The sequence below is a fragment of the Oncorhynchus kisutch genome, linkage group LG26 (genome assembly GCF_002021735.2).
Source record: "Oncorhynchus kisutch isolate 150728-3 linkage group LG26, Okis_V2, whole genome shotgun sequence".
Taxonomy (NCBI): domain Eukaryota; kingdom Metazoa; phylum Chordata; class Actinopteri; order Salmoniformes; family Salmonidae; genus Oncorhynchus; species Oncorhynchus kisutch.
The window spans coordinates 11,754,982-11,777,720 of NC_034199.2; the positions used below are offsets into that span (position 1 = coordinate 11,754,982).

The following is a 22,739-nucleotide window of genomic DNA, read 5'->3' on the forward strand; positions in this document are numbered from 1 at the left end:
TTGATGTTAATGTGTTGATGTTCTCCGTATCCATAGCCAGAATGATTTTGCAGTGCATCAAACAGGTTTCCTGTTGTATTCATCAGAGATATAGGGAGGGTGATGTCTGTGAATTAAAACAATTTGAATTATACAGATGTTTAAAGAAGCTAATGACCCTCTGTGGCTAAGTCATGCTGATGCAATTTACTTTCGGGGAATCCAGCATCCTAACAGTGCACTGTGCACCCGCTAAATTTACTTTCCAATTCACAAGAGGTTGAAACCAGATAACTGTATATAATGATGAGATTACATTTTACCTTTATTTAACTAGGCAAGTCAGTTAACAACCAATTATTATTTACAATGACGGCCGAGTCCAAGCCCTGACAGGAAGCTGGGATAATTGTGCACCGCTCTATGGGACTCCCAATCACGGTCTGGAATTCAACCAGGTCTGTAGTGCCACCTCTAGCACTAAGATGCAGTGCCTTAGACCGCTAGCCCATGTATCTGATGCTGTCTGGACAGAATTAGTACGACATCCCATAATCGTTTGGTCCAGATAGCATCAGATACATGATCTACACATACTGAGACAGAGAGGCGCTGTTTCGCTCGCTCGGATACTTCAACTGCGATGTATGCTTTTTTTCTGTCCGGGCGCGTCTTGGTCAAATAAATTATCAATATTTCAATATTTTATTTGAACTGGCAAGGAGGACCTGGCCCGCCCATAACGCTGGACCTGGGCCACACCCTCTTCCACGCCACCATTCCTATGCACTGAAACGGTTTGCATACAATTAAGCTATCTGTCCAATCACTGTGTGTGCTCTCAAAGTGCAAAGTTGAAATGTGTCGTAGACGGGAGGTACTTCCACGACAGAATAGGGGTAAATGTGGCTAAGAATTGAATGGATGTCTGTGGTTTTCTCATTCTCTTCAAGGAAATTATGTAATTTCTCATTCAAAGACATTAGTAGAGGGCAAGTAACAAAATGCAAGCTAATTGCATTGCATTCCCAGAAAAGTGGACAGCGCATGGATAAGCTACTTGATACATTGTAACATTCAGGGAAGTAAATGGACAGCATGGAATTTCACAAGTAAGTTTTACTGATACATTTTTGCGTTATTGTTTATGTTGTTTTTTTTGCTACAGAATGCACACTAGTTCAATTAAGGATATTTGACAGAAGATTCCCGAAAGTAGTTTGGCCAAAGCAATCTTCTCGGCGTAGAATGCCACGCAGGCAATAGCCTACTACCACTATACTACTACCCAAACTAAAGAAACGAAGTAGGCTATGACCCGCGAATGCATTAACAAGATACTGTGACATTATATGTAGATTTAGGCCAACTAAAATGAGGGCGATAAAGATAAGGAAATACTTTAGGGGTAGTGGGAGGGTACTTGCATTTGTTTTCATTGCATCTATTATTTGGCTGCTGTTCGACATGGCAGCGCTTCGCCTGTCATTAAATGACGTTAACAGCCAACTTTTAAAAGAAAGCGTAGTAAAGGAAAGGCAGGCTGTCAGACAGCAGGCCACGAAACGTACTAAGTTAGTGCATAGGGGGTTTAAAAATCCAGTACAGAGAGTAGACTTGGACCTGGACGAGGCAGGTAATAAAGATCCACTCCAGGATGAAAATAAAGTCCTTGAAGTGTACAGGAAGCGAGGACCCGCTGTCAAAAATGACCCACAGTTTATGGACAAAGTAAACTCGCATGAGCAACAAGGAGGGAATGCCCGACCAAAGTTAGAACATGCTGTCATCTTTAAGCATAACCAAATCGAGCCTGTGCATCATGTCACAGTACACTTGAGTGTGCCTTTGAATACGAAAGCACCTGTCAAAGATCCTTTGCCCGTCAAAGATGTGTCAAAAAAGGCAGTGGACTTGGTGCTGGAGGATGGGAAAGTAGGACCTACGGAGAGGGATAAGATTGTGGCATTCCCTGCAGCAGTAGGCTCGAACTTTACCAAAGTGCCACCTGGTGTTCAGGAAGGAAAACATGTTGAAACGCCTGCCTCAAAAAATACAGGAGAGAACCAAGAGGGAAATATAGACCTAGTGCAAAAAGGCAAAGAAAATATTGACTCCAAGACACAGAAGAAAGTCAAAAACTCACTTGAGCCTGGCAAACAAGAAAGCTTTATTAAAGACAAAGTTGCAGTGGACTACACAGTTAAACCTGTCAAAAATGATGTACTAAAAGGAGAAGAGGTGATTGTCAACAAAGAGGACAAACAGATCAATGAGCTTGATAAAGGTAACCCTGAAGCCCTAAAGGAGTCCTTACCACCTACAGCAAAGCCAAAACGCCAACAAGGAGTTCCCACAAATTCCACAGTTGTTCGAAACACAGGCGTCCACAAAGTGCTGGCATTAGACATGACCCAAGCGCCTAGAGATGCCAACGCAATTGGGCAATTTGGGCAAGCAGCCATGGTGCCCAGTGACAAAGAGCAGGAGGTGAGGAACCGTTGGAATGAGGGCCATTTCAACGTCTACCTGAGTGACCAGATCCCTGTGGACAGAGCCATCCCAGACACCAGACCTCATACGTGAGTCACACTGTTGCCTGGACCACACCATGATTACTTACTCATCCCCACACTCCTGTCACTCATACAGTATACTAATGGTTAGTGTTAAGTAACCTCTCTTTCCATTGTTGTTCTCCAGGTGTTCTGAGAGTGTGGTCCATGATTACTTGCCCACCACCAGTGTGATATTCTGCTTTGTGGACGAGGTGTGGTCCACTTTGCTCCGGTCTGTCCACAGTGTCCTCAACCGGTCTCCACCACACCTTCTCAAAGAGATCATCCTGGTGGATGACTTTAGTGCCAAAGGTAAGAATGGGGAAAGGCTATAGAATTGTTTAGACATACAGTACCAGTCAAAAGTATGGACACCTACTCATTCAAGGTTTTTTAAATGTATTTTTACTGTCTTCTACATTGTAGAATAATAGTGAAGACTTATAAACTATGAAATAACACATGGAATCATGTAGTAACCAAAAAATGAAAATATATGGTAGATTCTTCAAAGTAGCCACCCTTTGCCTTGATGACAGCTTTATGCACTCTTGGCATTCTCTCAACCAGCTTCACCTGGAATGCTTTTCCAACAGTCTTGAAGGAGTTCCCACATATGCTGAGCTCTTGTTGGCTGCTTTTCCTTCACTCTGGGGTCCAACTCATCCCAAACCATCTCAATTGGGTTGAGGTCGGGTGATTGTGGAGGCCAGGTCATCTGATGCAGCACTCATCACTCTCCTTCTTGGTCAAATAGCCTTTGTACAGCCTTTACATCGTCCTGTATTGTCCCACTAAGCGCAAACCAGATGGGATGGCGTATCGCTGCAGAATGCCGTGGTAGCCATGCTGCTTAAGTGTGCCTTGAATTCTAAATAAATCAGACGGTATCACCAGCAAAGCATCATCACACCACCTCCTCCATTCTTCACAGTGGGAACCACACATGCAGAGATAATCCGTTCACCTACTCTGCGTCTCACAAAGACACGGCGGTTGGAACCAAAAATCTCAAATCAAAGGACACATTTCCACTGGTCTAATGTCCATTGCTTGTGTTTCTTGGCCCAAGCAAGTCTTTTCTTATTATTGGTGTCCTTTTAGTAGTGGTTTCTTTGCAGCAATTTGACTATGAAGGCCTGATTCACACTGTCTCCTCGGAACAGTTGATGTCTATTACTTGAACTCTGTGAAGCAGTTATTTGGGCTGCAATTTCTGAGGCTGGTAACTCTAATGAACTTATCCTCTGCAGCAGAGGTAACTCTAGATCTTTCTTTCTTGTGGTGGTCCTCATGAGCGCCAGTTTCATCAAAGCGTTTGATGGTTTTTGCTACTGCACTTGAAGAAACTTTCAAAGTTCTTGAAATGTTCCGCATTGACTGACCTTCATGTCTTAAAGTAATGGACTGTCGTTTGTCGTTGCTTATTTGAGCTGTTCTTGCCATAATATGAACTTGGTCTTTTACCAAATAGAGCTATTTTCTGTATATCAACCCTAACTTGTCACAACACAACTGATAGACTCAAAAGCATTAAGGAAAGAATTAAGGAAAGAAATTCCACCAATTTAACTTTTAACAAGGCACACCTGTTATTTGAAATGCATTACAGGTGACTATCTCCTGAAGCTGGTTGAGAGAATGTCAAGAGTGCAAAGCTGTCATCAATGCAACGGTTGCCTACTCTGTAGAATCTAAAATATATTTTAGTTTGTTTAAAAAAATATATATTTTTAGTTGGTTACTACATGATGTGTTATTTCAGAGTTTTGATGTCTTCTATTATTCTACAATGTAAAAAATAAAATAACCCTTGAATGAGGTGTGTCAACTTTTGACTGGTAGTGTGTGTGTGTGTTACACACATTTAATAGGATGTCTTTGGGAGGGGCTTTCCTGGTAAACAGTACAGATGGTGTAATAGGAATTTCCAAGTGAACAATAGAGAACAGCAGTCGCAGATTTAGTCAACAAAAAATCATCAGGTAGACGGAGAGCAAATGTCTAACTGGCCTCTTGGAGACGGGCACTTTTCTATATACTAATCAGACAGCACCAAATGTTCTGTAAACACCAGCCTGAGAAGCGTGTAGGAAGTCAATAACAAAGTCAGTGACTAAAATAAAGTGCATTTAAAAAAGGTGTGTTCGCAGTCCTTGTACCTCCAGTCTGCGTCAATCATTATCAACGGCTACTACAGAGAATAATCCTTAACATTCCACAAGTCTAGTGACCATCAACCCGCACCTTGAGTTTCACAAACAGAACACTGGAAATGATGTGTATTACAGGAAGGGGAACTGTATAAATATGCTTAACATTGTGTTAAAGTGTTGTGGTTTTATATAGAGGTTTGTATATTTTCAGCCAGTAGTTTTGAAAGTAGTGCTCACAAGTCAAAACAATCTTCAATGTCATCCATTTCGTATATGTTACGTCCAGCAATTCGTATGACCTGTTACCAATTCCAATTTATACAATATTTTACGACTGTGTAAGTGCTTTCACTATGAAAGGGATGAGCGTGAAACTCAATTGAACAAAATATTTGAACTATTGATTGTAAGGATTGCTTGGCTTCCTACACCAGGCGGCGATTAGATGTTTTGTTATGCATGTATAAACTGTCAAATTACAGTTCAAAACAAAAGGTTTAAAAAAAATAGACAAGGTTTTCAAGATCCTGTTCATTCTCCTTTTAATCGCTATAAACTAAATATATTCATCTTGGAGACATCTTTAAAGAGTTTCCTGAACAGGTGATGTCGCTCTCTGCCCAAATGACTTATAGCTTACAATTAGGGCCTAGAGTTTTTCCTGGCCAGGTGTCATGGTTGGGAGGATAAACTCAGAGCTGTAAACTTACTTGCCCTCAATCCACTCTCTCAGAATATCTCAAGGACCATCTGGATGTGTACATGTCCCAGTATCCCAAAGTACGGATCGTCCGTCTGAAGGAGCGGCAGGGCTTGATCCGAGCTAGGCTGGCAGGAGCCGCCATTGCCAAAGGTAACCAACCACATCCTGCCGTCACCGCTTTCTCATTCATTTGTTTGCTGTATAAACAAAATATCCTATACAAATAATCTCAATCCTGTCCTCCCATGTATGTGGCAGCCAAGCGTCCCTGTGGGTTTTATGTTTGTCTTCAGCGGGTTTGTTTGCATTTCTCACAGGTGACGTTTTGACCTTTCTTGACTCTCATATCGAATGCAACGTGGGCTGGCTGGAACCTCTGCTGGAGAGAGTGTACATGGACCGGAGGAAAGTGGCCTGCCCAGTCATCGAAGTCATCAGTGACAAGGATTTGAGGTAATGTGTTATTACCATTATACATTACGCCTGCATCCCAGAGCCCCATGGGCCCTGGTCAAAAGTAGTGCACTATATAGGGACTAGGGAATCCTTTGGGACGCTTCCTGGGCCATATGGACAAAAATGCATATCAGGATAAATTGACTGAATTATCATGATAAATTGAGCGATAAATGTATAACATTGATGTGCATCAGTTACTTTTCTAGGTGCCTCTGAATGTTGTAGCTATCAATTGTCCCATTTAGTATTAGCAGCCTTATTCCATTCTCTAGTGTAGGCTGCTTATCGTAATTATGAGTAAAATGTCCTCGGCGTAGTCGGTTCGGTCGGCGTTGATCATTTTCGGTTTATGGTTCTAGTTTGAGTTATTATTCAACCTCATTGTCCACATTTTGGTCTGTCGGTACCCTGTGGGGGGCACAATGTCTCATAGTGATATTTCTAAAGGTCTATGCACCTAGTGGGCCATTCTCGCTCGGACAAAGCTCACTTAGCTGACTATGTCCCTAGTGTTGCAAAATGTGCGATGGGAATGGTAGCTTTGTGTGTTACCTACACGTAACACATCATTAGAACGCTTTTATTCACAGCTATCCGTCTCACACGTTTTCAACTGACCTTTGACCGCAAAGGTTCATATTGGAATTACCTGTCTACATTGGTGTTAAAAAGAGAGAGTGATCACCATAGAGTTCTCAGCTTCTTTTTATACATCCAGATCTGATGCAACATCCTGTTTACTGGAAGTCGGTCCTTGTAATGTTGATTTCAGGCTCCTGTGTGATTTAATCAGATTCATCTGAGTTATGTGCATTTAATTCCCTCATGCATTATTCCTCCAGTAGTGTAATATTTGGTTGATTTATGTTTTGTGTTTTTACAGCTATGTGTTGGTTGACAACTTCCAAAGAGGCGTGTTCAAATGGCCCTTGGTGTTTGGGTGGAGCACGTTATCAAAGGACACCATCAAGAAGAATCACATGAAGGATTCAGATCCCATCAGGTGCTGTATTTCCTTACACCCCTCGTGACTGTTCATTCACATAGTGATAGTTGCAGATGAGTTCAACAACCATCGATCTATACATGATTGGATAGGTCAAAGCTAGGTTACGCTTACTTATTACTTCCACCAATCCAACCAATTGAGATCAGTGATTACTTGAAGGAAGGGGCCAAGGTCTGACTCATATCCTGATTCCTTTGTGAGAGTTGATAAGACCTAGGAGGAATGTTGTTTTTGTATTCTTCACTTTCTCAATCTTTTTGCTAACTGGGTTGTATTCATTAGTGTACACTGTAGCAAAATGTTTTGCAACAGAAAATTAAAACAAGTATTTGTAATTGGACAAGTTCAGGTAGTCCTTCCCTGTTTCAGTCCATTTTCTTCCGTTTGGTGCCTAATGAATACAACCCTGGACTGTGTTTTGTTCCTCAGATGTCCTGTCATGGCAGGAGGCCTTTTCTCCATCGATAAGAAGTACTTCTATGAACTGGGCTCTTATGATCCTGGCCTGGATGTATGGGGTGGAGAGAACATGGAGATCTCTTTTAAGGTAAGTTGTAGAACTGGGCGATATGGACAAAAGTCCATATCGCGATAAATTGTCTGAATTGATGCGATAATGATAAATGTAAGGTTTACTTTTAACATTAATGTGCACCCCAGTTGTTTTTGTAATGGTAATTTAAACCAGAGTTTGCTATACTGCTACTTATTGTAATGAACGATATCAGCAAAATGCCTGGGTTAAATGTGTCTAATTGCCGGTTTATCATCCCAGCTCTAGTCATTTGGACACATTTTCCCATGTGTTATTAGCGATTAGTCTGTTTGCAGATCAATTTGAACGAGGTTTGTTATTCGACAACCTGTCCCAGGATTACACCGTTAACTCTGACTCATGATCAAGGCTGCTTCGCAAATGGCATCCTATTCCCTACATAGTGCACTACTTTCGCCCAGAGCCCTATGAGAAAAAAATAGGGTGCCATTTGGGATGCTTCTCAAATGATCTGATCACACCCTATGTTTTTTTTTTTTTGCAGATTTGGATGTGCGGAGGTGAGATCGAGATCATCCCGTGTTCCCGAGTGGGCCATATTTTCCGAGGCGAGAACCCGTACAAGTTTCCCAAGGACAGGCAGAAGACGGTCGAGCGTAACCTGGCCAGGGTGGCAGAGGTGTGGCTGGATGAGTACAGGGACCTGTTCTACGGCCATGGATACCTCCATCTGCTGGATAGGAGTATCATCGACATCGGCAACCTCACAGACCAGATCGAACTCAGGAAGAAGCTTGAGTGCAAGAGCTTCAAGTGGTACCTGGACAACGTGTACCCAGACATGGTCGCTCCATTGGTCAAAGCTGAGGGGCTGGTAGGTGTACTTTTTTTTTACAGTAGTAAATCATATTTAATGGATAAGGTTTACAGTATGATGCTCAAAGCGTTTAAATGGTATGTGCCTTATTGCTGCAGTTTATAACTACATTTGACACTTCTAATCATTGTCTTTTAAGTGATTATTATTATTTTTATTTTTTTTATTCATCAATAGGAATCTAGTTTTTGCTTTTAGGCTGTTTACCTTAAACTATATCGCATTGTTGCTCTTTTTCGGGGAAAACGATTGTTACTCTTACTTTGTTTGTTTCTCCAGTTAAATTATCGCTCATCTCGATGTTGAGAGACAATTGTACTTTTTTTTCTGGGGGGGGGGGGGGGGGTTGTTGTTTTCTTGTCTCCTCTCAATGCCTCTGTAACTCAGACAGATGTCAATTGTCCTCTTATCTGAACAAAGAGTGGCTGTCTCGTCAGGCTTGTGACAGTTCTGTCAGCATTTGTTGAAGGCACAGAACGAAAGAGAAGCCTTTCCACTGTCAATATGATGCAGTGACACTACCTATGTAAGCAAATTTTGTCATGTGATGTTATACCTGTGATCCTCCTTTGCTAGGTTTTCAATCGTGGAGTCAGAAAATGCCTCGCTCTGCAGGATGGCTCCCTTGCCTTTGAGACGTGTGATCTCAGCAAGCTGGTAAATACTCCCAGCTTCCCCATTTGATATGAAATGCTTTTGTTTAATGGCTATAACACATGGCAAAGCTCCAGATGTGCTCACTATGGAATTCCTGTTTAATTCAACACACACCCAACCGGTATTGAAAACCCCCGTAGTTGTCATGAAGTCTAATTTATATGATCGACACTAAGGATGCGTCCCAAATTACACCCAATTCCCTAGATGGTGCACTACCCTACGGGCCCTGGTCAAAAGCAGTGCAGTATATAGGTAATAAGAGAGCCTGCATCCCTAATTGCAAACTCTACCCCTCTGTCCCTAAACCTCAGAGTCAACACTTCAATTACACCTGGATGAGGCACGTTCGCCAGAAGGATGTCTGTGTCACTGCTCATGGCAAAGGGACCAGTCTGGCTCTGCAGCCGTGTGACAACACGAAGCCACAGCTAAGATGGCTCCACAAGGCCACCAACTCTGCTCTGGTAGGTTCACTTTACAATGGTTGTTTTCTGAATCTTGGTTTTGAGGTAGAGTATTAAGTCATTCCTGAGCCAAGCCGCTTATAAGTGTCAGCGTTGCATGCAGCATATTTCCAGTGTGTGAGGAGGAAATTCAGCAACTCTTTGGTGGATGGCAGATGTTGAGAACTGCTTCTTTACTGTTGAAACCAACTTGTTTTCGTCCCGTCGCTTTCATCAGGGTTTTTGCACATGAATTCGCAACACCTTGGTTGGAGCGGGAGGTAGCCAGCAGTGTTCCTTTCAGTTGCTGGATGAAAGTTACCATTATGCTGATGGTGATTTCAGCGGTATTCCCCCTGTGTTCTCTTTGCTCAGGTGGAGCACCTCATAGCGGAGCATAGTCCCCGGCGTCTGTGCCTGGAGGCTGGGGCTCTGGATGACAGCATACAGCTGAAGGAGTGCCAGTCTACCAGTCCCTACCAGAAGTGGCAGTTCACACATTACCACACTGTGTGATGGGAGTACAGGGCTGCAGCACTGTTCCTGCATTAGAGATTGACACTAAAGTACTTGACTGTACTCTATGCATTTGGATGTGTTCAGTGTATTTCTGCAATGGGATATGCATGGTGCTGCTGGTATGTTGGTGTGAGGGTGGTGTTGGGACGTGCAATGCTTTTTTACTTCTCCTTTTTATCATGATCAAGCTTCACTTGGAATTTTTAATTTTTGCATGACTGAGGCCCCGGAATGATTTGAAAGGACAGCTGTTACACAGTGTAATTACAGTTTTGTATTTGATGGCATAGTTTACTGGTGTAGGCTATACAAATAAATAATAGTTGCATACTCGTATACAGTGGCTTAAAGAAGTATTCACCCCCCCCCCCCCCCCCCTTGGCATTTTTCCTATTTTGTTGCCTTACAACCTGGAATTAAAACAGATTTTTTTTTTGGGGGGGGGGGGGGGGGGGGTTGCTGTATCATTTGATTTACACAACATGCCTACCACTTTGAAGATGTAAAATATTTTTCCTTGTGAAACAGATAAGAAATAAGACAAAAAACAAACAAATTGGGCATGCATAACTATTCACCCTCCCAAAGTCAATAGCAATTACAGCTGAAAGTCTCTTGGGGAATGTCTCTATAAGCTTGGCACGTCTCGCAACTGGGATTTTTGACCATTCTTCTCCAGCTCCTTCAAATTGGATGGGTTCCGCTGGTGTACAGCAATCTTTAAGTCATACCACAGATTCTCAATTGGGATTGAGGCCTGGGCTTTGATTAGGCCATTCCAAGACATTTAAATATTGCCCCTTAAAGCAACACTTGAGTGGTTTATCAGTATGCGTAGGGTCATTGTCCTGCTGGAAGGTGAACCTCCATCCCAGTCTCAACTCTCTGGAAGACTGAAACTGAGACTGTATTTAGCGCCATCCATTCTGACCAGTTGCCCAGTCCCCGCCGATGGAAAAACATCCCCACAGCATGATGCTGCCACCACCATGGGGATGGTTTTCTCGGGGTGATGAGGTGTTGGGTTTGCCCCAGCCTTAGTGTTTTCCTTGATGGCCAAAAAGCTCAATTTTAGTCTCCTCTGACCAGAGTAACTTCTTCCATATGTTTGGGGAGTCTCCCACATGCCTTTTGGTGAACACCAAATGTGTTTGCTTATTTTTGTTCTTTAAGCAATGGCTGTTTTCAGGCCACTCTTCCGTAAAGCCCAGCTCTGGAATGTACGGCTTAAAGTGGTCCTATGGACAGATACTCCAATCTCCACTGTGGTGCTTTGCAGCTCCTTCGGGGTTCTCTTTGTTGCGCCTCTGATTAATGCCCTCCTTGCCTGGTGTGAGTTTTGGTGAGCGGCCCTCTCTTGGCAGGTTTGTTGTGGTGCCGTATTCTTTCTGTTCTTTAATAATGGATTTGATGGTGCTCAGTGGGATGTTCAAAGTTTCAGATTTTTTTTTGTAACCCAACCCTGAATTCTCCACAACTTTGTCCCTGACCTGTTTGGAGAGCTCCTTGGTCTTCATGGTGCCCCTTGCTTAGTGGTGTTGCAGACTCTGGGGCCTTTCAGAACAGGTGTGTGTATATTTACACTGAGATCATGTGACACTTAGATTGCACACAGGTGAACTTTTTTTTTAAACAACAAAAAATGTGACTTCTGAAGGTAATTGGTTACACCAGATCTTATTTAAGGGCTTCATAGCAAAGGGGGTGAATACATATGCACGCACCACTTTACCGTTTTCATTTCACCAATTTTGTGTGTGTCCGTTAAATGAACATTTAAATTACAGGTTGTAATGCAACAAAATTGGAAAAATGCCAAGGGGAGTGAATACTTTTACAAGGCGCTGTGTGTACGTATGTATGTGTATATAAGCTCTGTGGTTTACTCAAATTACTGTGAGCTTGTTTATAGAGGGTGTGACTCTCTTTTAGCTTTATAGCCTACAGTTTACTTGCCGTTAGTCAACACCTCTACTAACTTTTCTGTGTTGCGCCAGCTCATGCTTTTCACTAGTGTACTGTTGGTTTTACATGCATGTTCACCAGTTTAGCAAAAAATGAATTCTTATGCCTTGGCAAATCAATCACGAATGTGCCTTTTTGATTATTTACATGAGTATTTGTTTCCTGCAGATGTCCTATATACAGTTGAAGTTGGAAGTTTCAGGAATTGTATTTCACAATTCCTGACATTTAATCCTAGTCCCTGTCTTAGTTCAGTTAGGATCACCACTTAATTTTAAGAATGTGAAATGTCAAAATAATAGTAGAGAATTATTTATTTCAGCTTTTATTTCTTTCATCACATTCCCAGTGGGTCAGAAGTTTACATACACTCAATTAGTATTTGGTAGCATTGCCTTTAAATTGTTTAACTTGGGTCAAATGTTTCAGGTAGCGTTCCACAAGCTTCCCACAATAAGTTGGGTGAATTTTGGCCCATTCCTCCTGACAGAGCTGGTGTAACTGAGTGAGTCAGGTTTGTAGGCCTCATTGCTCACATGCTTTTTCAGTTCTGCTCACAATTTTATTTTTATAGGATTGAGGTCAGGGCTTTGTGATGGCCACTCCAATACCTTGACTTTGTTGTCCTTAAGCCAACTTTGGAAGTATGCTTGGGGTCATTGTCCACTTGGAAGACCCATTTGTGACCAAGCTTTAACTTCTTGACTGATGTCTTGATGTTGCTTCAATATTTCCACACAATTTTCCTTCCTCGTGATGCCCTCTATTTTGTGAAGTGCACCAGTCCCTCCCGCAGCAAAGCACACCCACAACATGATGCTGTCACCCCCGTGCTTCCCGGTTGGGATGGTGTTCTTCGGCTTGCAAGCTTCCCCCTTTTTCCTCCAAACATAACAATGGTCATTATGGCCAAACATTTCTATTTTTGTTTCATCAGACCAGAGGACATTTCTCCAAAAAGTATGATCTTTGTCCCCATGACCAGTTGCAAACCGTAGTCTGGCTTTTTTTATGGCGGTTTTGGAGCAGTGGCTTCTTCCTTGCTGAGCGGCCTTTCAGTTTATGTCGATATTGGACTCGTTTTACTTTTGTACCTGTTTCCTCCAGCATCTTCACAAGGTCCTTTGCTGTTGTTCTGGGATTGATTTGCACTTTTCTCACCAAAGTATGTTAATCTCTAGGAGACAGAACGCATCTCCTACCTGAGCGGTATGACGGCTGCATGGTCCCATGATGTTTAGACTTGCGTACAATTGTTTGTGCAGATGAACGTGGTACCTTCAGGCGTTTTGGAAATTGATCCCAAGGGTGAACCAGACTTGTGGAGGTCTTGGCTGATTTTATTTATCTTGATTTTCCCATGGTGTCAAGCAAAAGAGGCACTGAGTTTGAAGGTAGGCTTTGAAATACATCCACGGGTACACCTCCAATATACTCAAATGATGTCAATTAGCCAATCAGAAGCTTCTAAAGCTATGACAATTTTCTGAAATATTCCAAGCTGTTTAAAGGCACAGTCAACTTCGTGTATGTAAACTTCTGACCCACTGGAATTGTGATACAGTGAATTAAACTGTCTAAACAATGGTTAGAAAAATGACTTGTGTCATGCACAAAGTAGATGTGCTAACCGACTTGCCAAAACCTATAGTTTGAACAAGAAATTTGTGGAGTGGTTGAAAAACGAGTTTTAATGATTCCAACCTAAGTGTATGTAAACTTCCAACTTCAACTGTATTTTAGCACTCCATTTGACCGCACAATTGCCCATATCTGTTTCAGTGCCAGATGGCTGGATATTTTATGCCACTTTGATTTAATGTAAATAGATCTGTTCTGTCCGTGTACCATTTTGATGTACAAATTTAAATGCATGCAGTGTGCATGAGTCTGTGTTGGCATTACATATCACAGATAGCTTTGCTAAAGACATCTGACATTTTCTTTGAGATAAAATAGTATTGCATTATGAGTCAGCTCCGGGTTGAAGTTTTCCCTAGGTACAGATCTGTGATCAGCTTCCCCTCCCCAATTCTAACCTCAATGATTAGTGGGGAACATTTCAAACTGACCCAAGATCAGTGTCTAAGGGCAACTTCACCCTTCACTTTATGGCTCGCCTGGTATAATAAGAGCTGCTTGTTTTTTTTACTATGGTTGTAGGTTTAGTGCATACTGTATGTACATTTCTTTAACAATAGCGGGAACTGTTGATACCAAAGATGAACGATGGGATTTTCTTTCTCCAAACTCACACACATCAATGTTAATTTCCTTTTAATGAATAGATATTAAAGTTCTTTTTCCACAAAAACAGATATTCCAGGAGAACATGTACACTGTACTCATGGAAATATTAGTGTTATAGGGGTTTAACATTAATAGTTGGTTCAGTTCTTATAGCCTAAGGTTAACGTGTGTGTGTATACATTTTAAATAGCAGAACTTTACATATAGGGTTGATCACCTGAAATTCAGATTTGCAGTGCTTAGCAAAGTGTATTGAAATGTTTACAGGCCAGGAGCCCCTGGGGAATGCAAGTTGTAATGTTTTGCTAGTAGGATTATTAGCTCCCCAAGCCTCTTAAAAAAAAAAAAATGTTTTTTTTAATCTGCTTATCAAATACCTGCCTTACATAATCAAATGTTCCCTGCAGATTTTCTAATTAAATAACACTACTATGCATATTGAGCTCCTCTCAGAAGTCATTCCAAGTCTGTGAGAACTCTTTACATGTCAATCATTCTTTTGGCTTCAGTAGGGACTTAACGTTACAGTGAAATGTCAATATTTGAAATATGATACACTGAAAATCTGTTAGGATTGTGTATTAGACAGACTTAACCAACGACGACAGATGATCGTCCAATTTGCATAGCGACTGGTTTAGCATGCCCCCATCCAGCTCCATGCAGTTGAAGTAAAGCTGCACCATCTTCAAGATATTAACTTGATGTAACGTTATAGATTCATCCTGGACTCAAACTCGTCGATCTTCTGGCGAGTGTTACCTTTGCGTATCTTCCTGTAGGAGACAGTGCTATATTTGGAACTGGTGTTGTGGTCGGAGGATTTCTGATGAGTGGGCCGGCCATACTTCTGTCCTTCTGAGGACTGGGAACTTGTACCCTGACAGGCCAGGGAATCCTGGGAACCTTTGTCTGTGTCCTCCTCATCCTGACTTGCACTGTTGGGCTCGTCACCAGAGGAGCATGGGGCCTCTGCCGCCCTGTATAGCTGAGGTTCCTCAGGTACAGGCGGGGGAGTAGTAACAGGTGTATCTTTCACCTCCATCTTGTGTGAAGCAGAAGCTTAAATGCAGAAGTACACATTTGTCACTTGTTCTCAGAACAATTTTAATGTTCTGAGTTCTCTCAATGTAGTGTACTAAATAATATAAATCTGCTTATAAATGTGGTTATATGGTAATTTTACCAAAAATATTCATTGTGGAATGAATGTGCTGGATTATCGATACTGACAATTTTTACTTTGATTGTATGGAATATTCTCCGTATAATGCTGAGTTCCTTACCTTTGTTCATCAATGTGTCCTGTCTTGTATGTTTTTGTGGCTCTGCAAGTGTTTGAGTTGGGATTTGTGCCAATGTTTCTGTCTGGACTGTCTGGGGCTTAGTTCGGCCACTGGCGGTGTGATGTGGCCCAGTATCACCCTTACCCGAAAGGGCAGAGCTCCGATGTTCTCCTCCTTCCGTGATGGGATCATTCCCTGTTCCATTCTCCATGACTACACCGGCTGCCTCAGCCTTAATTAGGCTCACCTTCACATTCTGTGGTTGAGCTGATTTCTCGGTGGACCCACAGACCAAGGGACAAGACCTTCCTTCCCCATCTAATGGAGCATCACCCTCATCATAGAACACAGAGTCATCTCCCTCCTCCTCCTCAGCCTGCTCCAGAGACTGGATGGCTCCCAGACTCATCCCACTGATGATCTCCACCACCTGGGATGCCACCCTGTTTGTATTCCCCTCCATCCCGTCCCGGTCCAGTGGCGGAGGATTGCTCTTTTCTCTGTCCATATTTTATTAAATTTTTTACCTCCCTTTTGTGGTGTTGAAATAATCAGACTTCTCTGACTTCGTCAATTGTCCACCTCCTTTTGATTTTTCCCGACGAGCATTTTGTCGTAGCAGTTGCCAGACAGTTTGAGCGTCTTCAGCCGGCCAATGCGGTCATCCATTGTGGTCATCCAATCAAAATACTAATTCTCGGTCCTAGTTATCCCGTTGGCTAGTAAGGGAGAGTACCATCCTGCATTTTAATCAATGATGTGAGGCGCGAGCTGTCTTAATTTTTTTATTTTTTTGTGCTAGTGTGCGATGTAATTCTTTAAGCATGTTTGAGCCAGTGAAGAACAGAGGTTTTGTGTTGGACCAACAAATGGCTCTTTGTCTGTGTGACTTGGACAAGTGAACTGATTGTACTGATTGTTTAGTATAATCCATCCTGAGTGACCACCTCCCCTGTGCCATTCTGAGACCAGATGAACGTTCTCCTGTAAGTTTCCTCATGTGGAAAGCAGGGTAAGCTACGGCGTTGAGGGCACATGTTGCATGCTTAAGGGTCCCTTAAGAGATGGCAACAAGAACACCTACCATTGCTGGCTAAGTTGCATCATTTCATATCACGTATGACAGTAAGTCGCTTTGTATAAAAGTGTCTGCTATATGGGATATTGTCATTCTCTTTTTACACAGCTATAAGGTTTACATTCTGTATGCTCTCTTTTTAGCAGCTCTTTTCCTTGTTTACTGTCTTCTCATTTCTAAGCTAACAGAATGTAAGAATAGTCTCAGTATAGAGCTGTAGCCTTACCACCCTGTTAACCTCAGTCTAAGCAGTTAGTGCCCCCCTCCCACCTCTTCTGAGTTAACATATGGAATTTTTTAAGATGGTCATACAATGGATCATTTAGCTATTTGATTTTAAATTAAGACCGCTTTAGGCCCCCCCCCCCCAAAAAAAAATATTTAAGTTATTTGATTAAAATAATTTGGCCTGTACTACTATAGCCCATAGAATCGCATTGAACAACACATTCATAAATAGCAACAAACAAATCATGAGGAATGTTTAAGTGTCTGTCCTATATCTAGGAGATATATGAAAGCTCAGGAAATGTGTGTGTGTGTGTGTGTGTGTGTGTGTGTATATACACTTTTTTTCGCCGCAAAACTACTTCCATTTGTTACTACGGGTTACCTTCACAAGTGTCGGGACTCATCTGGAGGTCGTAGAGAAACAGAACACCATGTTTTTATTAAGGGGTTAATCTGGTCTCCCCTGGTCTGGAAGAATAAGCATGGAGTGCTTTGGGATTCTAATCTTCTGGTGTAGGTCAACAGTACATGTACATTTCCTTTAACTGTCCTACTTATATTTCAGACACACTTATCAACAGCAACTTACAGGCGCAAATGGGGTTCAGGTTCAGTGCCTTGCTTAAGGGCACAATGAGATGTTTCTCCTAGTCAGCTTGGGAATTCGAACCAGAAACCTTTTGGTTACTAGTCCAATGCTCTTAACCACCAGGATACCTGCCACCCCACTGCAGAACCCCACTGGCATCACATTGTGAACCTCATTCTCCTTTTACAGTGTGGCATTCTACTGTATGTTCTGATATAAGTCCTAAGCATTTAATGCTTGCAATGCCATCTAGTGGATGTTAATCTTTTTTTTTTCACTCACAGATGTACTTAAATAATAGAAGGCAGTATGAGAGAGAATATGTAAATAGTTGGTTCCTAAACTGTCGCTATACACTTTATTTGTGTAAAATTATACAGTCACTTGTCCTCAGGGAATTTTTAACATGTCTTTTGAATCTCAATGAAAGCAGCAAATGGCACACATCAAGCATACATTCAAAACAGTCGAGTATCATTCCATGGCACTCTGTTAAAATGCCATGAATTAGAGGGAAGACGGTTCTTATTTGTAGTATAACTGAAAGTAAGTTGTAGATAACCTGAAACTTGGGTATGGGTACAAAAATAGTCAAGAAAGTAGCTCCTTCTCTGCCCACATCCTGTTTTGAACTATGAAGTTAGCTACCTGGTTAAGAACTCACTTTTTAGGTGACAAACCTGACAGACTTGCTGCTAAATTCTTTCATTGCATGCATCAAATATGCAAAGCATAACACTTCAAGTTATATACAAGCAAAATATTGAATTGAGGAAAATCATGGCTTTTCATGCATAGATGTCACCCTACATACAATGGTAACATTTTTAGAAATGGCAAGCACAATCTTTGTTGCACACACATGAACTGAGTTCCCGTGTTCTATATTCCAAATAATTGTTACCGTTAAGGATTAATGCTGTTTTCTCATTATGTAAATTGTGCATCACATATACAGTATCTATAGATAACTGAAGGCCTTTGTCAAAGGGATATTTCTCTTTATCCCAATAATGTTCACTGAGTGGCTACTCCTGAGCCAGGGGCGCGGTGTCCATATTGGCAATGCTTCAGTCTCAGCAGGAAATGTTTGTATTGAACATCACATCAGACACAGACCTACTGTAGTGTTTGTTCATAGGTCAGGTGTCCTCCTCCTCCACTGAGTGGTTGAATCCAGGGATGAACTTCAGGATGTGTTTGCGGACGCTGGCTCTCCTAGCCTTCCTGGGGAGTGTCCCGAACAGGGAGGAGGCTCTGGAGGGGTCCCAAGAAGAGGAGGAGAGGGAGCCACTGCTGCCAGCCAGGCTATCGCTACGGGGACGGCTGAGGCTGGCCAGGGCCCTGGGCATTTCCTGGGGGAAGTCTGTGGAGAAGAAGCAGCTATCATCTGGACTGGCCACATTGCAGGGGCTGGGAGAGCTCAGATCCCCAAACACACTGGCCAGGTCACTGTCCTCTGTCATCCCACTCCGGCAGCTACTGTCACTGGAGAAACGGTGGCCACAGTGGTCACTGTGTCCAGACGGCGACAGTAGCGACATCAGGGAGTCCATAGAGGGGTGTAGAGAACTGTCATTCAGGTTACCTGGAGACAAGGAAAGGGCAGTTAGTTGACTTCTCCAACCACAGTATTCATGTGCACTGTGATGGATGTGGTTGATTGACAGGACATTTTTATATCAATTACTTCTCAGTTAATGCGTCACAATGACAGTAAACGAAGCTCGTTAATGCACCTCAGCGTTTACTTGTCATTTTCACATCATGAGACAGGAAGTTCTGTGGGTTTCACAGCTGGGCAAAACCCCTCACCTTGCGTAAGGCGTTTTTCCTGTAATGTGAGTGCTTGCAACTCCACCCATTTCTCTCCCAGGGTATGCTGTGTGGACAAAAAAACAGAATGACATGATAATTAAACATGATTGACTCCGCTACACATGATTTGAGGTCAGCTATACAGTACTGAACATAGCCTCTATAATAGTGTGTTTCCCTGTGACCCAATTAATCTACATTAGGATTTGTGTAGTATACTTAAGCAATAAGGCCCAGGGAGTGTGGTATATGACCAATATACCACGGCTAAGGGTTGTTCTTACGCACAACGCAACGCGGAGTGCTTGGATCTAGCCCTTAGACGTGTGGTACAGTATATTGGCCATATACCACTAACCCCCGAGGTGCCTTATTGCTATTATAAACTGGTTACCAATGTAATTAGAACAGTAAACAGCAATGTTTTTATCATACCTGTGGTATATGGTCTGACAGACCATGGCTTTCAGCCTTCAGAGCTTGCACCACCCAGTTTATAAATAGCTATATGGAACCGGTCTATAGTTTTGTAATGTGTGCTCTTTTTATGGGGGGTGGAGTTATGTGGTACTGCACAGTGCACACCACCCATATTTCCCACTATGATCTGTTATTGAAGCCAAACATCCACCCTGTCAGAGAGACACACCTTGAGCAAGCTCATTTTCTTCTCCAGTTCAATCCTCTTCACCACCGTCCCACACACCGTCTCCATCCTGAGATTACACAGAGGCAAGATGAGCACAAGCAGACATACACATCCTACTGACCCTTCTAGAGGATAGAGTAGCTTTATGTTTCCTAGAGGGAGCTATTCAGCAAGGTTGAAACCAAGGCTAATGCCAATATCAAGGTTTTAGAAGCATTTTTATATGTTGAACATTTTCTCACATTCTTCGGAGTTACAGACAGTAACCCTTTGGGTGTCATCGCTGGTTTTACTCACTGTAAAAAGTTGGTGGATTCTCGAATCAGGTCAACGATGCGCTGATGGGTTGACCCCTCAATGCTGACCCCATTGATGGTGACGATAACGTCACCTACATGCACAACGACAGCGATAGGAAGATGGAGAGAAAGAGCGAAAGCGAGAGCGTGGGAGATATGTTCAAAGGGTTAACACGCAAACAACCAATCTTAATCTCGGCTGTGGTGCTGGGGGTTTGACTGACTAAAAAATCAGCATTGTAGAACGATTATTTCTTGCTAAAGATATTGTAACGAAAATGTCGACCACAATAAAATGCGTGCGGGAGAGCTAAAGAGAGACAGCGAATGTGACTAGTTAGGCGTCGACTTGTTGGCCTTTCTATACGTGAAAGTTAGATGTATTGTAATGAGTGTAGCGGGGACATCTCTCTGTGTGAAAACTATAATTGCACAGCGTTGAAGCTGAGTCTGGGCCATAGAGAGAGGAAGTGGGTGGGTGTCTCACCGGTGGTCAGGCCTGCACTCTCAGCCGAGCTATCGTCCTGCACCTTGCACACAAATGTGCACATCTCCACCGCAGTGCTGTTCTTCAGCTGCACACCATATGTCTACAACAAGAGGAGTCACACTGTCACTAGACTGGACTGACAATGCAGTGAAAGCATTTTTTAATTATTATTTTTTTTCTTAATAAAAAAATTGAATTTGAAAACGGATGAAATGTCTTACCTGAATTTCAAATCCAAACGTCTCATTGTCTTGCTTTTGCATTATGACAGTAGTCCTATATGTTCAGGAGAAATGGGATTACAGACTTGTCCTAACTTGTGTTATTAAAGCACAAATTGTGTATGTATCATAGTGTTAACAGTGTAAATGTTATTACAGATGACAGAGGGCTTGTATTTACCTCTGAGGGTCCGAGTAATCCACCAAGGAGTTTGAGCGGGTTCTGTTGGACTGGAGAGTCAAATGTATATTTCATATATTTGTACAGTATATATTTTAGAAATAAAACTGTGAAAATAGCTATTCTCAACCTGGTCACAGCACATGTATTTCATTCCATGCAAAATAGACTAGATGGACACCAGTCTCTTTATATTCTCGGTAAGAAATTTGACATATTTTCGTTGTAAACATATACATCACAGGTATTTTTTTCCCAAGTATTTTTCCTGCTTAGTGAACTAGTTTGTCCAAAAAATGTACATTTGTCAAAAGGCTTTTTGTCCTTGCAAGTTCTCGGTTTTGTTGTGGTTGTACAGTACATGTTAATGCAAACCTCTCTGATGCCACTCTGAAACCGTTTTGTCGTCTCTACTAACATCAATGACCTCTAAGAATACTTATAGCGTACGTGACAATTGATATACAGAGTAACTGTTAACTCTATCCTGTTTCTCTCAAAGCTTTCTCGCTTACCTGTTTCCAGCCTCTTGGCAGAGTCCCAGGAGTAGTCCCCCCATTCTGACTGGGTTTGTCATGGCGTCCCCTCAGAGAGCCCCGATACCATAGATGACCCTTCTTCCGCGGAGAGACGTCCATAATGTAACTGTCCTGGCTGCCCTGTCGCTGGAGCCCATTGATGTTCGTGGTGGATTGCATGGTGGAGTGGAGCTCGCTCCCTCTTCACAGCGCCATAGTGTAGCTCTGGTACAGTAGAGTAACTCTGCATGTGTTGTGTATGTGGTGTGTCCCTGCCACTGCTGCGCAGCTTAAAGTAAATGTGCCAAAGCGGAAATCCACACCATGCGATTATGATGCTCCTGTGTTAGCCGATCACAGCCCTTTGCTCACTTTCTTTCCACCCTTTTGTGTGTCTTTTTTATTTTTCTTGTGTACTGTTTGTATGCTCTGCTGTGGCCAGGAAAAGGAGAAAAAAAATTTGGGGCATATTTTTTTTTTCTCTTTTCAAACAGCCCCCTTTTTTTGTGCAGTCTGTGCGATTTGATTTATGGTCTGTCAGAAATCAGCAATGCATGAAAAACTGCCACCTCTGTGGTCTAGACTAGCATCAGCACCTGCTTCCACTCACTCCAGTTTCTGTTTTCTGAATGGGTTGGAGTCAACCTGAGCCTCTCTGGTCCGCCAAGCAGAGATTTGTCTTGTGAGGACAGACAAAAGCAGGCTTTCGCTCGGGGCTAGAGACTTGCTTTACAAACACACAGCATGGGTCAATGGCTAGAAGGCATCAGATATGGTTTGATCCAAGAGGAAATCACACACAGGCCAACAGTCAAGACTAAAATCAATGTCAGATATGTGATGTGTTGACAATTTTTCTATTGTTTTTTGATAGTGAAGTATTTTTTTCCTCATACATTTTTACAAGATAAACTATATGTATTTTATGATCGTACAGACAGTACATTATCCATTCAAGCACCCCAGAACTTTGTGTTTGAGACACAAAACAAATTCATTAGGAATTAGTCAAATAGGAAGATCAGAATGTCTCACACTTAATTTTTTTATTTTTAAAGTTCACCCTATGGATGGGCTCTGGTCAAAAGTAATGGCTTATGTAAGGAATAGGTTTCCATTTGGGACAGGCCCAATATGAACCCTCTGGTAATACCCTCCTCACAAAACAGACCAATGAACAGCAGTGTTGCCTCATTGCATTCCCCTCTGGCCCATTGAACGTGTGACCCTTAGCAGTGCCAGCGACCAAGCTCCCACGGGACTGTCTGGCCAGTAGAATCTCCCTCCACTGTAACACTGTACAGA

At 42.4% G+C, this 22,739-nt stretch overlaps 2 protein-coding genes across 2 annotated transcripts; one reads left to right on the top strand and one right to left on the bottom strand.

Annotated features, from left to right (window-relative positions):
- Positions 1–812: 812 nt before the first annotated feature.
- Positions 813–14,332, top strand: LOC109871409 (polypeptide N-acetylgalactosaminyltransferase 5). The gene is made up of 10 exons (XM_020462282.2): positions 813–2,561; positions 2,683–2,849; positions 5,427–5,546; positions 5,714–5,849; positions 6,739–6,858; positions 7,294–7,411; positions 7,905–8,234; positions 8,814–8,894; positions 9,209–9,361; positions 9,716–14,332. Exons 1-10 carry the CDS (start codon positions 1,354–1,356, stop codon positions 9,854–9,856), a joined length of 2,574 nt encoding a protein of 857 aa, XP_020317871.1. The 5' UTR covers positions 813–1,353; the 3' UTR covers positions 9,857–14,332.
- LOC109871373 (cytohesin-interacting protein) lies at positions 14,291–21,847 on the bottom strand. Its single transcript, XM_020462225.2, has 9 exons — positions 21,432–21,847; positions 20,917–20,966; positions 20,736–20,790; positions 20,512–20,614; positions 20,023–20,116; positions 19,726–19,792; positions 19,074–19,140; positions 15,361–18,846; positions 14,291–15,136 (listed from the first exon to the last, which is right to left on the bottom strand). Exons 1-8 carry the CDS (start codon positions 21,612–21,614, stop codon positions 18,401–18,403), a joined length of 1,065 nt encoding a protein of 354 aa, XP_020317814.1. The 5' UTR covers positions 21,615–21,847; the 3' UTR covers positions 14,291–15,136; positions 15,361–18,400.
- Between the last annotated feature and the right edge of the window lie 892 nt (positions 21,848–22,739).

Coding starts and splice junctions, on each gene's coding strand:
- LOC109871409 (XM_020462282.2), top strand. CDS start 1,354: ATGAGGGCGATAAAGATAAGGAAATACTTTAGGGGTAGTGGGAGGGTA. Junction 2,850..5,426: donor GGATGACTTTAGTGCCAAAG/GTAAGAATGGGG, acceptor CCACTCTCTCAG/AATATCTCAAGGACCATCTG. Junction 5,850..6,738: donor ATCAGTGACAAGGATTTGAG/GTAATGTGTTAT, acceptor GTGTTTTTACAG/CTATGTGTTGGTTGACAACT.
- LOC109871373 (XM_020462225.2), bottom strand. CDS start 21,614: ATGCAATCCACCACGAACATCAATGGGCTCCAGCGACAGGGCAGCCAG. Junction 20,117..20,511: donor GAGTGCAGGCCTGACCACCG/GTGAGACACCCA, acceptor TTGTGCATGTAG/GTGACGTTATCGTCACCATC. Junction 19,793..20,022: donor GAATCCACCAACTTTTTACA/GTGAGTAAAACC, acceptor GTGTAATCTCAG/GATGGAGACGGTGTGTGGGA.